Genomic DNA, 15,778 nt, shown 5'->3' with positions numbered 1-15,778 from the left:
TGTTATTAGTGAACGCCCAAAGACTGGCCATTTTTGATGATGACGACAATGATGATGATCATCCATAACAACAACTTCATCTATCATCATGATCTTGTTATTGGTTTCCAAGTATTGGCTACAAGTGAAGTCTTATACTTTGCCTGTACAAGATCTATCAAAATGATTAGAATTAGGCCTGCTCCTTCCTTGTTCTGATTTCTTTCTATTGGATGCAGCCTTGAAGAATTTCTGGTGGATTGTATCTATGATGGCAAATAAGTACATTTGTGCCAAATAAGTTATAATTAAGAAGCGAAAAGGAAATGTCTGCTTATGCAGTGCACCATGATGTATAATGCCTAACAATTTAACATACATACTCTAATAACACATTTGCATTCATTTGACAAACCTTTGTGTCTTTTATGTATACACAGTGTAGATTGTAAGGTTTTCTTTTTGATTTTATTTCTTTTTAGGTTGTGTGTGCTTTTTCTCTGAACCCATGATTAAACTGCAACAATATCTTTTCCTTTCTTTCAATTTCCTTTCCTTTCCATTTCCTTTATAACCCTTCAAATAACAACATTCAATTACCTCTTCATGGATTTATCTGACATTTGTAAGGAGAGCATTTTCAACATCTTAAATGATATGACTAGGCCATTAAATGCTGAAGTAAGTAATGTTTTAATGAGTGATTTGTAATTACTTTCAGATTAAAGGTTTCTCATTGCTATTGTTTAGGGTATAAGTAGGACATAGATCTTGTTAAACACTCAAATCAAGCCAGATTTTGTTAAATAATGCAATCTATTATGGTGCTTTAAATAATGACTGGTGTCAATCTAAGCCAAGTCAATAAATGATTCTTTAGCATTTGAACTTGCATGAGGGTGTATGCGTGCATGTTCACAGAAGGAAGAAATCGCTTGTGGATTATCTGGATTCCAGGGCTGACACAGTTGGGTAGCTGTTAGAAAGTAGGCATTATGCTGCAAATTATGGCACTGCCAAATATGGTTTGTAGCTGCAGATAAAAGGTAGCTTCTTTTGGCAGTTGGTACCATCCCACTGACCATGGCCTGGGGGAAAAAAAAACATGAAATGTCAGTAAAAGAGTAAATTGCAAACCTAGAACTCTTTCAAGAAAGAGAGGGAGAAAAGCCCTACCTCTCTTCATAGACATTGTGGCAACTTAAAAATTAGCTTTATGGTTGCCTGAACTTTTGGGAAAGCTGATAACGTATTTGCGAGGATGATTGCAAACCCATTCACACATCAGGATGTGACGTTGCTTGTGTGTTTGTTTTTTCTGCAGCAGGGCTGGTGAACCTGATTCCTGATGGTTGCACACATGTTCCTCCATTTTCTCTTTCTTCTTTATGCATGTCCAAAAAGGCTTTCAGAACAGTATCCACCTTTCTACCCCACAAAGCTCAAGAACCCTTTGGGCTTATCCAAGGGGACTTTGGCTCTGCACTATATTAATACCTCCTTATTTATTTATTTTTCCATAGTCAAATGTGGCTTTTATCTGGTACACTACTAGAAAACAAGGAAAGGCATACCCAGTCAACAGTACTACCTATGTTCTCTGAAACAATAATGCTATAGAAGAGATAATTAAACACAACAGAAACAAGTAGCTGTCAACAATTGGTCCATGCAGATTCCAAAATTATGAAACAGAAGTTTAGATAGGTATCTTCTTAAAGATATCAACATGGGCTGGTAAACTAGAACTGTGGGTACATTGCAGGTCTTCAGGGGCATAAAACAGATTCACTAACAACAATGGGAGAAGCAGGGAAAGAAGCCAAAGGAAAACAATGTGCTTGAATTACTGGCCTCAACAACTGCCACAGAATTAAGAGCCCCGCCTGGTGCCATGAAGACAACCTTTGGCTCCACCTGCAATGCATAAATGAGTACACATGTTTTTTTAAGCCTTGAAAAATAATTGCTCTAGGAGAGCGAAGAAGAAAGGGGACCTCATTTTTGCCCCAAACATAGCCATTTGCTGCTACTGTCCACAAGGGTTTTAGATGCAAACCAGGGGAACTGGCTATGTATAGGAAGTTCCACATGGGACACGCAAACATCCCAACTGGATGGGACACGTAGCTCTCGATGCACTCACAAAATGGTAGAAGTAGCTAGAAAACAGCAAAAGCCCTGTGTTCCTTTGGCCCTTTTAGACTAACAGAGGTATGTTCAAATAATTCTTATAACACACTTACTGTCTGCTCGATTTTCAACCTTTTGTTGTTGTTGTGAGAGCAGATTAACAGAATTTACTCCTGCTCAAATTGTGTGTTCGTGTTTTGGCCCAGCAACTTGCACTGAATTTCTTTTAACTGCTATTACCTTGCTTATAAACTTATCAGATATCAGAAAAGCATAGATGCATACAAGACTGGGGAAGAGAAATCTGGCATTAGGCTGCATTTTGAAGTTTGGCATTAGGCTTTTACCAAAGGAAACATTGAAGCATATTTGAGGGATTTTCCTATGATTTTAAAAAAATGCACGCAATGGAATTATTTCCAGATAAGCCAAAATAGTCTTGGCAATATTAAAAAAAAAAAAGAAAACAACAGAACAAAACAAATTCAAGCCATTGATGCCCTGATTGGCTGCCTGAAATTTAGAATAAATGGGATTTTTCTCTCCAGAGTGAATTACTTGAAATACCAGGTTCCTAAGGAAGTTTTAACAAAATTTTCTTAGTGGCCTGTCAGTATTTCATTTTACTTGGCAGATTTTGTTAGAACTTACTGTGCTTTCTATCTACATCTTGCCTAATTGTTTTCTGGAAAAAAGGGGCAGATGGCATTTTTTAAAACTGTAGATTCATCTCTGATCTGAAATGGCTTGAGTTAAATAAGAAAAAAATAGCCAAGCTTGTTCAAAATAAACTCAGAATTTGTGAATCAGTTTCCATCTTCCTAATTGGGGAGGAACTGTATAGCTGAATATTAACTGCATTAACAACATACTGAATAACACAAACCATCTCCAGTTCTAAGGGCATTTCAGTGTTGCAAAGTAAATGCTATAATACAAAGTCTTGGGAAGTAAAACTGCCATTGTAACTTAAACCATCTACTGCTTGGGAGGAGATGAGAACATGCAACAGTTAAGGATCATATTTACTGCAGTACTTGAAATATTTGTGGAGAATACCTCCTATATTGATATTCAAGCAGAGGTGAATATTCAGGGATAGGATTTGATTAAGTGTTCCCCCAATAATATGAAAAATTGAACTTAGTGGACGCTGAATGAAATTTGCCGCAGTGCCATCTGTCCATTGAAGATTATTACCCTGCAGAAAAATAAAATAGGAGTTGAATGAAGATTGGCTTATCCCTTATCCATAATGTAATCAGTTCAAGGAATATTTGCATAAGTTAGGATCAAGACTGAACAGCAAAGGGATTTTTCACAGAGGTGCACCCCAACCTCTCTGGCCTGCAGCCAGGTATCCATGGCTGAGAAGAGCAGGAATAAAGCAGGCTGCATAATTTATTAGAGGGAAGAGAATCTCTGCAAACAAACTGATTTGGGAGGAATCTCTTTTCAGCAATGTTCAATTCTACCAATCTCAACTGAACCTTTCAAGTAGCTGTAGCTTAAAACTGTGTTCCGTGACTGATAACTTTTTCTTTTAATCATTAACGACAGCAGATATGGCTTTTTCTTTTCTTTTCTTTTGAGCAGGCTGAAGAACTGAGTTTTGAAGTCCAAGATCTGTTATACTGGATGAATGGGTAAGTGGTGCCTGCAGCAAGATACAGACAGTCCCCTACTTGTGAACTTTTGTGTTGCGAACTTTCACCGATACAAACAAGATGGACCCGGAAGTCAGAACCGGAAATCCGGCTGGAAGTCAGAACCAGCCGCAAACGAACCCTTTCCCGCCTTCTCCCGCCTTCCGTTTGGATTGGAGGTTTGCATTGGAATTGGAGTTCCCAGAAAGGGTTAGTTTTCGTGGCAAGCTCCATTGCCAAGTGAGGCAGGAGAGGGGGCAGTGGCAGAGGACAGGGGAGGGCAGGACTCCCTCCCAGAAAGGGAGTGCACCACGCCCCACCAACTCGTCCTTCACTCCCCTCTTCTCCGCTACCAGCCCTTCTCCTGCCTCACCTGGCGATGCATTGGCAGCAGAAGACAGGGTTCCTCTGCCCACACAGCTGCCCTGCCTTCTGCCTCCTCTGCTTTTTAAAACTTTTTACTTGGTTGGACTTACGAACAAAATGGACTTACAAACAGCCTCTTGGAACGTAACCTGTTTGTAAGTAGGGGACTGTCTGTACAATTATGTCATCAACATGATGAAACATGTGCAGTGATATCATCGTACAAATACTGCCATTGTATCCTTGTGTCCCAATGGACACAAAATATAGATTGTTATATAACAATTATAAATATAGATTGTATTTAGTTAAATATGAGGCCTGCAATCTATGGGACAGAAGCAGTAATGATGTTTCACCCCATTTTGAAGACCCATGGAGCTAAACGTGTAACTGAATTGAAACTGAAAAATATTTAAAACAGCATTTTTATACAGTATCATATATACTTTTAAAGCAGAAATGCAACGTCTTATTAATCAATTAATTGATTAATGATTACTATTAGAGATTGGAGCTCAAAGTTGCCAGCTGTTTTTAGGGTTGGACACACCTTTTGCTGGTTTCCTCCTGTCCAGCACTGGCCTGGCTTTCTTGCTTGGTAAGTGGCCATATTCACCAGAAAGGCATTGTGTTCGGCACTTGAGATGCTTGTCAGGTGTCCACCTGGGGCTAAGCCATGGCAAGATCTCTAGAAGTAATGGTTGGAGGGGGAAAGTAAGCAGAGAAAGCGTGAATAGAAGGTATGATTCAGAATAACTGGTGTGTGTGTGTGTGAATGGAGTGAAGAAAGAGGAAGGAGGGAGGGAGCTAGGAGAGAAGGAGGGAGAGAAAAGGAAGGAAGAAAGGGAAGGAGAGATAGAGAGAAGAAATGGAAGGGGGAAGGGGGACAGAAGGAAGGAAGGAAGGAAGGAAGGAAGGAAGGAAGGAAGGAAGGAAGGAAGGAAGGAAGGAAGGAAGGAAGGAAGGAAGGATGGAAGGAAGGAAGGGAAAGAGTCGGGGGGGCAGAGAAACAAAAAATAAAACATTATATGAACCAATGTGTGAGATGGTCAGATGGTGCTAGAGATTTCTGTCAGTGCTTCCCTCCACCCAGTGAAAGCCCTAAATTTTACACAGAGAGAAAAACAAAGTTCTTTATATTGCTGGTGACAATGTTTCCTACATGGAAACTCCACATTGTAATAATGCTTGTGTTATTACTCCACCGAATAATCTGTGTAAGATCTGAGTCTGTCTATGCTCCCTCTCATCCCCCAAATCTCCAACTTTGCTGTCTGCTTTGCTTTACAAAAGTTGAGGTAATGTGCTACTCCCCCCGCCCCCATTATCTTGCCCTCATAAAGGCTGTAGAAATGCCAAATATAATGGACATTTTGTCTAAGCCATTTTATCCAGAACCTCAGGACAAAATGTGGGTTAACAATAGACTGAATAAAAGCAGTGAATAATAATAATAATAAAAAATGGCACATAAAACCCTGATGTTAATATCCTGTCCATCCAGGCTGAAACAAGATGAACAACAAGCAAAGTGTGTTCCCAGATGGATGCCTTCCAGTTGCACAGTCAAGAAGCTGTTCTGCCCTTTAAACTGCTATTCGTAGTAAGAAAAAAAAGATGAAACGAGCATCACCTCATCCACAATTTAATCATAGATATGAAGGCCTGGTATGTATTACCAAGATCTGGCTGAATGAAGGGGTGTGTGGGTGTTCACAGAGATCTCTCTGGTTGGATTTCATGCTTGGCATCAGTCCCAACTCAATTGGCCAAATGTGAGGCCTGTCAGGTTCGGTCAGCACGAGGTTTCAGGGAAGCACGGGGCTGCAGGGAAGCTCGCAACCAGACCACGCGGAATCCACCGGCGGTAGCTAGCGGGGAAAAGAGGAACCGAAAGCGCCGCTAATTAACGAGCCACCTGCGGCCAGCTAAACAGGAAAACCGCAGCGGAAGCTTTTAATTACGAACTGATAACGGCGCGAGCAAGCAAGGAACGGGGCCGCAGGGCAGCGAAACAAGATCGCAACGCAGCACAGAACCCGCGGTCTGCACGTAGCAGGGAGGGGCCAACCCAGCCGGAGGGGGACTGGCAATCAAGGACAATGGACTCTGACCGACCCTGCCATCATGAACGATCAGGGGGACATTGGGGGCCTAATAGCCCACAGCCGCAACGCGATCACGAGGCGGGAAAAGCGCGGGAAGGGGGAATATAACAAGTGATGCAATTGTACCAAGCCAGTCCTGGCTTTGCTTGTGACTACTACGTTACGCATGAGTAAACCTTCTTTGTGAACCACACGTGTCACGAGAGTTTCTCTGTCGAACGGGGCAAATCTCACATAAAGCCAGGACTCACCGTCAGCGCTACCCGGTACCACCGAGGAGCGTTTTCTTTCTCAATACAGGCATGACCAGCGACGAGGAATCCGTGGGTCAGCTGGAGCGCGAGGGATCCAGGCTCGCGGAAGGGCGGTCGGAGCCGCCCGGGAGCGACGGGGCAGCGGCCAGGGCCGGGCGCACTCCATCCGAGCGGTGGTCGATGGGCGTGAATCAAGGACCAGACGATTCGGGCGTTACGATGACCCGGGGTTCGGGGTTCCGGGACCGTGAGTGGAGCGAGAAATTCGCCCGACTAGAGGAGAGAGTCGAGCGACGCCTAGACGCCGTGGAGGCGATGCTCCAGACCCTACTGCAGAGAGTGGGGCCACCGGCGGTGAACGAGGAGGCGAGCGACAGGGGGCGGTCCGACACCCCCGCCGGCACCACCCACGGCGCCCCGGTCGGAGGACCAACGGGCGGCAGACGCCCTGAGACTTCGAGGTATCACTGGGAAGTTCTCAGGGGACCCCGAACAGCTGCCGCACTTTCTGACGCACGTCAGGGGGTTCATGCAGAGGGGTGGTCACCTGTTCGCTAGAGACGAGGACAGGGTATCCTACGTGGCCGAGCTGCTAGATGGCCAAGCCGCCAGCTGGGTGATCGGGCTGTACGATGCCAACGCGGCGGAACTACGGAGTTTCCCGGACTTCATGCAGGCGCTCCGGGACAGATTCGAGGACACATTGAGCGCCAAGCGGGCGGAGGACGACATCCTACAATTCAGGCAGCGGGGCAAATCGGTATCGGAATATGCCCTGGAGTTCCGGAGGTTGGCCGAGAAGCTCGCGGACTGGCCGGAGTCCCTGAAGGTGAAGTATTTTAAGAGGGGACTCAACCCAGAGATCCTGGAACGGGCACTGGGCGGGACGACCCGGCCACAGTGAAGGATTGGATCTGGCTGGCCGGAACGGCGGAATCGGCGTGGCGGCAGATCCAACAGAGCACAAGACGACGGGACCAGACGAGGGACCGGCCGAGGGAGAGGACCCCCGAGGAGAGACGGAGCGGTCGACGGCAGTCCACCGGGAGGCGAGAGGCGACCAGAGCCCCGAATCTGTGTTTCCGATGCGGAGGCAGAGGCCACCGAGCGGCGCAGTGCCCGACGGAGCGGGAAGGCGCCCCACCACAGCCCGAAGTCAAAACCCCGCGTGCGAACGGGAAAAGGACCGGTGACCGACCGCGGAAGGGGGCAGTGGCGGCGGTGACCGAGAAAGGACGCGGGGGTGGTCGACCCCGGAGACAGCATCCTCCGGAGAGGACTCGGAGCCGGCGGGAAACGAGGCGCGCTCGCACTGAACGGCGTCCCAGTGCGAGCAGGGGAGTCGAGGCGCGCGGACCCAATAGGAGACGAGGACTGCCCACCGTTCCGGGTGAGGATACACGTCCGGGGGTGAGATCCGGAGGGGAGGCGCAGCTACGGGCGCTACTGGACTCGGGCTGCACCCACTGCTTGATGCACCCAGCGGTGGTCTCGGGGCTCGGGCTACAGCTGAGGCGCCTCCGGGAGCCCATTTCATTCAGCCAGTTAGATGGCACGCTGGCAGGGGGGGGGCCAGCTCAGTATTACACCGAGCCGGTCCAGATGACGATCGGGAGTCACCGGGAAGAACTGAGGTTCGTGGTGGTCCCGGTGGCCGACTACGCGGTGGTACTCGGCTTGGCGTGGCTGCGGCGGCGGAACCCACGAGTCGACTGGACGGCGGAGGCAGTGCGGTTCGGGGTCGACAGACCGGCGAGGGGCGAGAGCAGAGGGGACCGAGCCGTGGAGACGGAGGCAGCCGCAACCACCGGCGGACAAGCGGAGGGTCCGGGACACCGGGAGACGGGGCGAGAGCAGATGGGGCCCGAGACCCGGGCGGCAACAGCAACAGCAGCAGCAGCAGCAGCAGCGCCGGGACCCCGGAGACCCGCCACGATCCCGAGGCGAGTGGAGGCAGCTGCGACTGGCGAGGCAACCGCAAAGCTAGGTGACGGACCCGTGGACCCCCGACGGGCGGCGGAATCCCGAGGCAGTATCGAGACCTGGCGGCAGCGTTCGGGGAGAAGGAGTCTGACCAGCTCCCACCACACCGGCCCAGTGATTGCGCCATCGAGCTAGAGCCAGGAGCGACCCTGCCTAAGCCAAAAATGTACTCCCTGTCGAGGAGGGAGATGGGAGCCCTGCGCGAGTTCATAGACAAGAACCTAGCACGGGGATTCATCCAACCCGCGAAGTCACCATTAGCGGCCCCGGTGTTATTCCGGGAGAAGAAGGACGGCTCGCTCCGTATGTGCGTAGACTACCGGGGGCTGAACGCAATCAGCACGGAGTACAAATACCCCCTCCCCCTGATGAAGGACTTGATGTCGCATCTGTCGAAGGGGAGGGTGTTCACAAAACTGGACTTGCGCGAAGCCTACTTCAGAGTTAGGATCCGCGCAAAAGATGAGTGGAAGACGGCGTTCAACACCCCGCTCGGAAGCTACCAGTTTTCCGTGATGCCGTTCGGATTAAAAGGGGCCCCGGGGTATTTATGCAGCTAATTAATGAGGTGCTGCACGACCTACTCTACCGGGGCGTCCTGGTCTACCTGGACGACATCCTCATCTACACCGAGACCCTGGCGGAGCACGTGAGCCTGGTGCGCACGGTGCTCCAGAGACTGCTGAAGGCACAGCTGTACGCAAAGCTCTCGAAATGCGAGTTCCATCGAGAGCAACTAGACTACCTCGGCTACCGAATATCCAGCCGGGGAATTGAGATGGACCCGGCGAAAGTAAGGGATGTCCTGGGCTGGGAAGCGCCGCGAACCCGGAGGCAACTCCAAAGCTTCCTAGGGTTTGCGAACTTCTATCGTCAGTTCATCCCGAACTTCGCCCAAATCGCCCTTCCCCTAACCGACCTGCTAAAAACCAAGGGCACTGGGAAACCCCCAAGCCCAGCATGGCACTCGCGTGGACTGCAGAATGCCAGGGGGCGTTTGAGGAACTAAAACAGCGGTTCACCGCGGAGCCGATCCTGCGCCATCCCGACCCAGACCGGCGGTTTATAATCCAAGTGGATGCATCAGACGTGGCAACGGGAGCAGTCCTGCTCCAACCCAGCCCGGAGGGGCCATCCACCCGTGCGCCTACGCCTCCCGCAAATTCACCGAGACGGAGAGGAGGTGGATGGTGTGGGAGAAAGAGGCGTACGCGGTCAAGTGGGCGCTGGCCACGTGGAGGCATCTACTGGAGGGGGCAACTGAACCGTTCGAGGTGTGGACGGACCATAAGAACCTCGAGGCCCTGAAGACCCCGCGTAAGCTATCCCCCAAACAGGCACGGTGGTCCCAATACTTCGGGAGGTTCAGGTTCACACTGAAACACATCCCCGGGAAGCGCAACTTCTTAGCGGATGGACTGTCTCGCATGCCCCAACACGCCAGCCTACGGGAGGAGATCGTGGACTCCGTCATCCCCGCCAGCAGGCTGGCTGCAAAGGCGGTGACCCGAAGCCAGACCAAGGGGGAGCGACGGGACGCGGCGTCTGAAGTAAGGCAAGGGTTCGCGGAGGCAGCGGAGCGGGACGGTTGGCTCAAGCAGAACCGAGAGGCGCTAACCGGCCAAGAGGGGTTGTGGTGGCACGAAGGAAAGCTGTACGTGCCCGAGGGTTGCCGACGGGAGGTCATGGAGAGAGCCCACGACAGCCGGAGCGCGGGGCATTACGGCTTCGTAAAGACACTCCACTTAATCCGGCGGCAGTTTTGGTGGCCCACGCTCCGGAAGGACGTGGAGGCGTACTCGGGGGGTTGCCCGGTGTGCGCAACGGCGAAAGGAGCCAAAGGCAAACCTAGAGGCCTACTCCAGCCGGTAGCGGAACCCGACGGCCCTTGGCAAGAGGTCGCCATGGACTTCATAGTGGAGCTCCCGGAGAGTAAGGGGAAGACCGCCATTTGGGTGGTCACGGACTTATTCTCCAAACAAGCGCACTTTGTAGCGTGCCGGCGAGTCCCCACGGCCGAGGGGCTGGCGAAACTGTTCGTGCAACATGTCTACCGACTCCACGGCGCACCTCGACGTATCGTCAGCGATCGGGGCGGCAACTTCATCGCGCGGTTCTGGCGGGAGTTCCTGAAGCGGGTGGGGACGAAACAAGCCCTATCCTCCGCGGCGCACCCGCAGACGGACGGAGCCACGGAACGCCTGAACGGGGGCTCGAACAGTACCTGCGCTGCTACGTGGGGCACCAACAGGACGATTGGGCGGAGCTACTACCATTCGCGGAGGTGGCATACAACAACGCCGTCCACAAGAGCACCGGGTTCTCTCCGTTCAAAGTAGCCACCGGGAGAGAATTCGTCCCCATGCCGGAGCTGCCTCAGCCGGAATCCCAGATCAACTCCCTGGACGCCTGGTTCGCCCAAATCGACGAGACCCGGCGAGCGGCGCACGCGGCATTGCAAAGAGCCAAAGCCGACTACAAGAAGCACGCGGACCGCAAGAGGCTCCCCGAGGAAAAGTGGAAAGTGGGGGACCAGGTGTATCTGTCAACCAAAAACCTAAAGACGCACCAGGCATCGAAAAAACTCAGCCCGAGGTTTGTGGGGCCGTTCCCCATTTCGGAGATCATCAATCCGGTGACCGTCAGGCTGACGCTCCCGAAAAGCCTCGGGAAGATCCACCCGGTGTTCCATTGCAGCCTGCTAAAGTTGCACCAGCCGGGGAACGCCTGGCACAAGGCGGAGGGAGTACCACCACCCATCATGGTCGGGGGGGAGCAGCATTTCGAAATCAACCGGATACTGGACGCCCGGAGGCACAAGGGGCAGACCCAGCTCCTAGTGCAATGGAAACATTTCCCAAGTCCCACAGCGAATGGGTGAGTAAAACCCACATAAGGGCGCCGGACCTAGTGCGGGACTTTTACAGTAAATACCCCGGGAAGCCGAAATAGGACCGAGGGGGAGTTGTCGTCAGGGGGGCGGCATGTCAGGTTCGGTCAGCACGAGGTTTCAGGGAAGCACGGGGCTGCAGGGAAGCTCGCAACCAGACCACGCGGAATCCACCGGCGGTAGCTAGCGGGGAAAAGAGGAACCGAAAGCGCCGCTAATTAACGAGCCACCTGCGGCCAGCTAAACAGGAAAACCGCAGCGGAAGCTTTTAATTACGAACTGATAACGGCGCGAGCAAGCAAGGAACGGGGCCGCAGGGCAGCGAAACAAGATCGCAACGCAGCACAGAACCCGCGGTCTGCACGTAGCAGGGAGGGGCCAACCCAGCCGGAGGGGGACTGGCAATCAAGGACAATGGACTCTGACCGACCCTGCCATCATGAACGATCAGGGGGGACATTGGGGGGCCTAATAGCCCACAGCCGCAACGCGATCACGAGGCGGGAAAAAGCGCGGGAAGGGGGGAATATAACAAGTGATGCAATTGTACCAAGCCAGTCCTGGCTTTGCTTGTGACTACTACGTTACGCATGAGTAAACCTTTGTGAACCACACGTGTCACGAGAGTTTCTCTGTCGAACGGGGCAAATCTCACAAGGCCTTGCTTGGGATGGACCAAAGGGACAATCTGGGAGTCCGTCACCAGCCTAACTCGTGTGGCTGGCCACACTCTACATCTGGTATCCACCTTGAAGCAGATATGCCATGACCTGTTTGCTTTTGGTGGACTTTTCCATCAGTCCATTGACATGGGCAAATCATTTCCTTGTGACAATTGGCCTGACTGGAGCTGCCAACCTCTGCAGGGAGGAGGGACTTATTAAGATGGTCCTCCTCAGGCCACTGATGGATCCAGCAGGTTTCCTGGTGGCACTTGGGAAGTTCCCTAGCAATCTGGAGCGTGATTAGGTGTTAGGTGTCTTGTTGACCACTAGAGAGCAGTTGTGGAGGGTCCCCATCTACCACGACATAATGCATGGGCTGCCTGATGGGGGGAGTTTTTTGTAGCATCCCCCTTACTCTGAACCATCTTGCCCCCCAATATGTATATAGCCCCCACTATTATGGCCTTCCAGAAGCTGCTGAAAACATGGCTTATGCAGAGAGCCTTTGGATCCCCTACATATTGTGACACTACTTCTTAGTTTTATAATTGCTAGCTTTGAATTTTAATCATAATTTCATTTTTATTTGTAAGACAGTTCTGTAAATCGCATAGACTCCAGCTAATTTCAGGCAGTTAGATAAATTTTACCCAACATAAATAGATAGGATAGCTTTAGTTTCAACTAAAGGATGATGTTCTATGGATCACCCTTGAGGTTCTGTGAATGAGACAGGATGCTTGTGTAAGAAAAGCCTCTTCTGAAGAGGGTTATTTGGAAGATGTTAATACCTCAGCTTCTGCCCATGGTAGTTGCTCCTGAACATACATGTAGCAGTGATCCGTGTAACTTATCCAGCCATCTCGACAACCTGCTTGGCAAAAAGATTTCTGGTTTTCCAAATCATCATCAGGAACCACGAGAGCCTCATGCTTCACAGGAGGAAGATTGTTTTGAACACCAGGATTTAGGAAAGAGGTCCAGTGACTGTAGTGCTTGATCTGTTGAGCTCCATGGCCTTTAACAAACAACCAAGGAAACAATAAAAAGAGAAGCATCCCCATACAGTCCTCCAAATGGTGGAAAGAGCCCAAATCAGACATCCACAAATCTTGTTATAGAATTCAAATACCATACAGAAATGGACAATTAAATTAAGATAGAATTTAAGATAGAAGGTTGCTTCCAACTCAAGCTCAATTTCAGATGTCTTTATGAGATTTTTCAGTTTGCTATTATAGGGACACCCTGTTCTAGCCTACATCCCTGAAACACCCTGGTGGTCTTTCATCAAAGGACTAATCAGACCCAACCCTGCTCCATTTCCCAGCCCAGATGAGATCACCCAGTTGCTTACTAGGACAATTACAGTGAAACTAAAGGATGATTAAATACTACAAGAATGTCAGTAAATTGCTTATCATGACAATCTACAGTCTGGGTCCACTCAAGGTGCTTAATCAAGCAAGGTCAAGCCTTAGCAGATAGAGTTGCACAATATACTAAGCTTCATTAGAGTTAACCTTAGTTAGTCTTCTGGGCTCTTGCATGATGAATGAACCCAAACCATTGGGTTCCTTGAAGGTTCAAAGTAGTGTATCAACCCCCCCTCCACCCAAAAAACAGATTACTAATCCAGGAATCAGGTGTCTTTTGCCGTGTGAACTCAGACAACTGTCCTTCCCTGTGGTCATAGCAAGACGCTTTAAATGAAATGGAAGGGCACGGACATATTTTTAAGCAAACAGATTGATAAACATGCAGAGCCAAGGGCCCAAGGAAGGACATTGCTCTTCAGTTTCCCAGCTCAGCTTTCATTTTTTTCCCCCTCTCCATGGTTTATGCAAGAACCGTGAATTGTCTTTTCTCTGAGAGTGATGTTTTCAAAACTGCTCAGAGTAAAACCAGATGTTCCTTTAAAAAATGGGATTAGCAACCATGATAGTTTGGGTTTAAAGAATTAAATAATGTGTATAAGTCCTCCAGGTTCCAGTGGGACTGTAGGAAATGGAAACTAATTACCACACCAGGTCTGGGTGTGTGTGTGTGAATAGAATTGCTACCACAGTTGATTCACCCTTGTCTCCTGGCAAACTGTAGTTCTGATAAAAATGAGAAGGCATGCATACCATTTTAATTTTAAAAATCCTGCAGAAGACTGATATTGCTAATCATGCGATTAATTTATCTTTTCCAAACAAGATGTATTTCGACATGCCACATGTTCTTCTTGCCCTGGCTGCATTATCGCATGTACATTTCCATAAATCCTGCTCAGTGTCGACCATGCTGGCTAGGGATTATGGGATTTCAAATACAACCGCCTGGTATAGTGGGTATGATTCTACAAGATCACAAAACCCTTGACTCTCACCTTCAGAAAATGGGAGAACCAGTGTTGTCAGGAAGAGGCATAGAAGAATCTGCAGCTTCATTTCTGCTTCGTAGTACAATGTTCACCTAACATAAAGGAAGGATCACTTAAATGAAAACTGAATTTCTATTTCCTTACATTTTCACAAGTACTTGGAACTACATCCATATCATTCCAAGCTTAAAAATTAATTTAGTGGGTTAATTAATGATATACCCACTATTAAATTATTTAAGAGTCTAGTTCTTTTCAGAAGCAGATTATGAAGTAAATGTCAATAAGGTAGTAGCCTCTTAGGCTTCATGATAAAGCAGAAGAATAGGTAGTATGGCTTTCCCAAAACATTGCAAATGTTTGCCAGTTTGGGAGGCTTAGGACAATCAACCCCAGATCAGATGCCATCTCAAGCACCCAGCATTACCCCAAAAATGTCCCACCCAAATTCAGTGGCAAAATGGCTAATTCTTAGTAGCCCAAGATGAAGTTCTAAATGGTTAAAGTGGAAATAGGTGACTTTAGGAGGCAAGACATACTAATTTCTACCTTTAAATTCCCCCGAAAATGAGCCTAGAAGTTAGCCTGATGACATCACTACATCATCTGATATGCACCCTGTGGCTCCAGGCTGGAAAGAGGTGTACCACCGGTGATCGACTGAGGTGGATGGGCATCAGTTATCTACAGGGGTGTCCACAGGGGGAATCAAAATGTCCAGAGGGCAGCTGTAACCACACAGTTGAAGACCCACCTTGTTTTAAGTGCAGCACTTTGATTGTGCAGTCATGGCTACCATCTGGACATTTTGCAGTCACACCGACACCCCTCCCCCAGAGGCCTTCGGTTATCTAGTTTTGACCCAGCTGCTTTGACTGATAACTAGAGAGTAAAGTTTCTCCAAACTGTTTTCTTTGGGAACATCTGTACTGGAGAGAAGGCACATGCTTTGCATACATAAGCAGTCATGGACTTAGCAGTCTTCTGTTAACATATTGCCATCATTCTGGAATTGCACAATTATAAATTGTAATTATTGAATACATTTCCATGTACTTATGGAAACCCCTAGATGTGCACCAAATGCTCATATGGGAAAAAGCGTCCACCTCCCACGTAATTTAAGTGTTTTCAAATGTCTAACCCAGGAGTTTGAATTGGGCCTAGAAGATAATTAACAATTTGTGCAGCTGTCTGGAAATTAGTGCAAGGTGTCTGGATGTACTTATGCCTGTCAATCAGTCACTGGCTCTTCAAGGACCACCCTAGAGAAAACATTCTGCAAAAATCTGAATTATACTGTAAAGCTTCTAGTGACAAGCGAATACTTCATTGGTTTTCTCATCCCTCACTAGAGATACCTTATCTGAGCTGCAATAGATC

The 15,778-nt window shown here is 48.9% G+C and overlaps 1 protein-coding gene across 1 annotated transcript; it reads right to left on the bottom strand.

Moving 5' to 3' along the window:
• Positions 1-984: 984 nt before the first annotated feature.
• LOC112541449 (snaclec bothroinsularin subunit alpha-like) lies at positions 985-14,462 on the bottom strand. Its single transcript, XM_025170946.1, has 5 exons — positions 14,402-14,462; positions 12,819-13,045; positions 4,678-4,815; positions 3,172-3,313; positions 985-1,067 (listed from the first exon to the last, which is right to left on the bottom strand). Exons 1-5 carry the CDS (start codon positions 14,460-14,462, stop codon positions 985-987), a joined length of 651 nt encoding a protein of 216 aa, XP_025026714.1.
• Positions 14,463-15,778: the final 1,316 nt, after the last annotated feature.

This window comes from Python bivittatus, unplaced genomic scaffold (genome assembly GCF_059951505.1).
Source record: "Python bivittatus isolate LINGU-HERP-01145 unplaced genomic scaffold, Pbiv_v1 ctg000210_np1212, whole genome shotgun sequence".
NCBI lineage: Eukaryota > Metazoa > Chordata > Lepidosauria > Squamata > Pythonidae > Python > Python bivittatus.
The sequence above is the reverse complement of the archived record's forward strand: the minus strand, read 5'-3'. Positions and strand labels throughout refer to the sequence as shown.

Excerpts from the sequence above, each read along its gene's own strand:
- LOC112541449 (XM_025170946.1), bottom strand. The coding sequence starts at position 14,462 with ATGAAGCTGCAGATTCTTCTATGCCTCTTCCTGACAACACTGGTTCTC. Across the intron at positions 13,046-14,401 it reads GGTTCTCCCATTTTCTGAAG|GCCATGGAGCTCAACAGATC; the intron begins GTGAGAGTCAAG and ends TGTTTGTTAAAG. Across the intron at positions 1,068-3,171 it reads CTTGAATATCAATATAGGAG|GCCATGGTCAGTGGGATGGT; the intron begins GTATTCTCCACA and ends TTTTTCCCCCAG.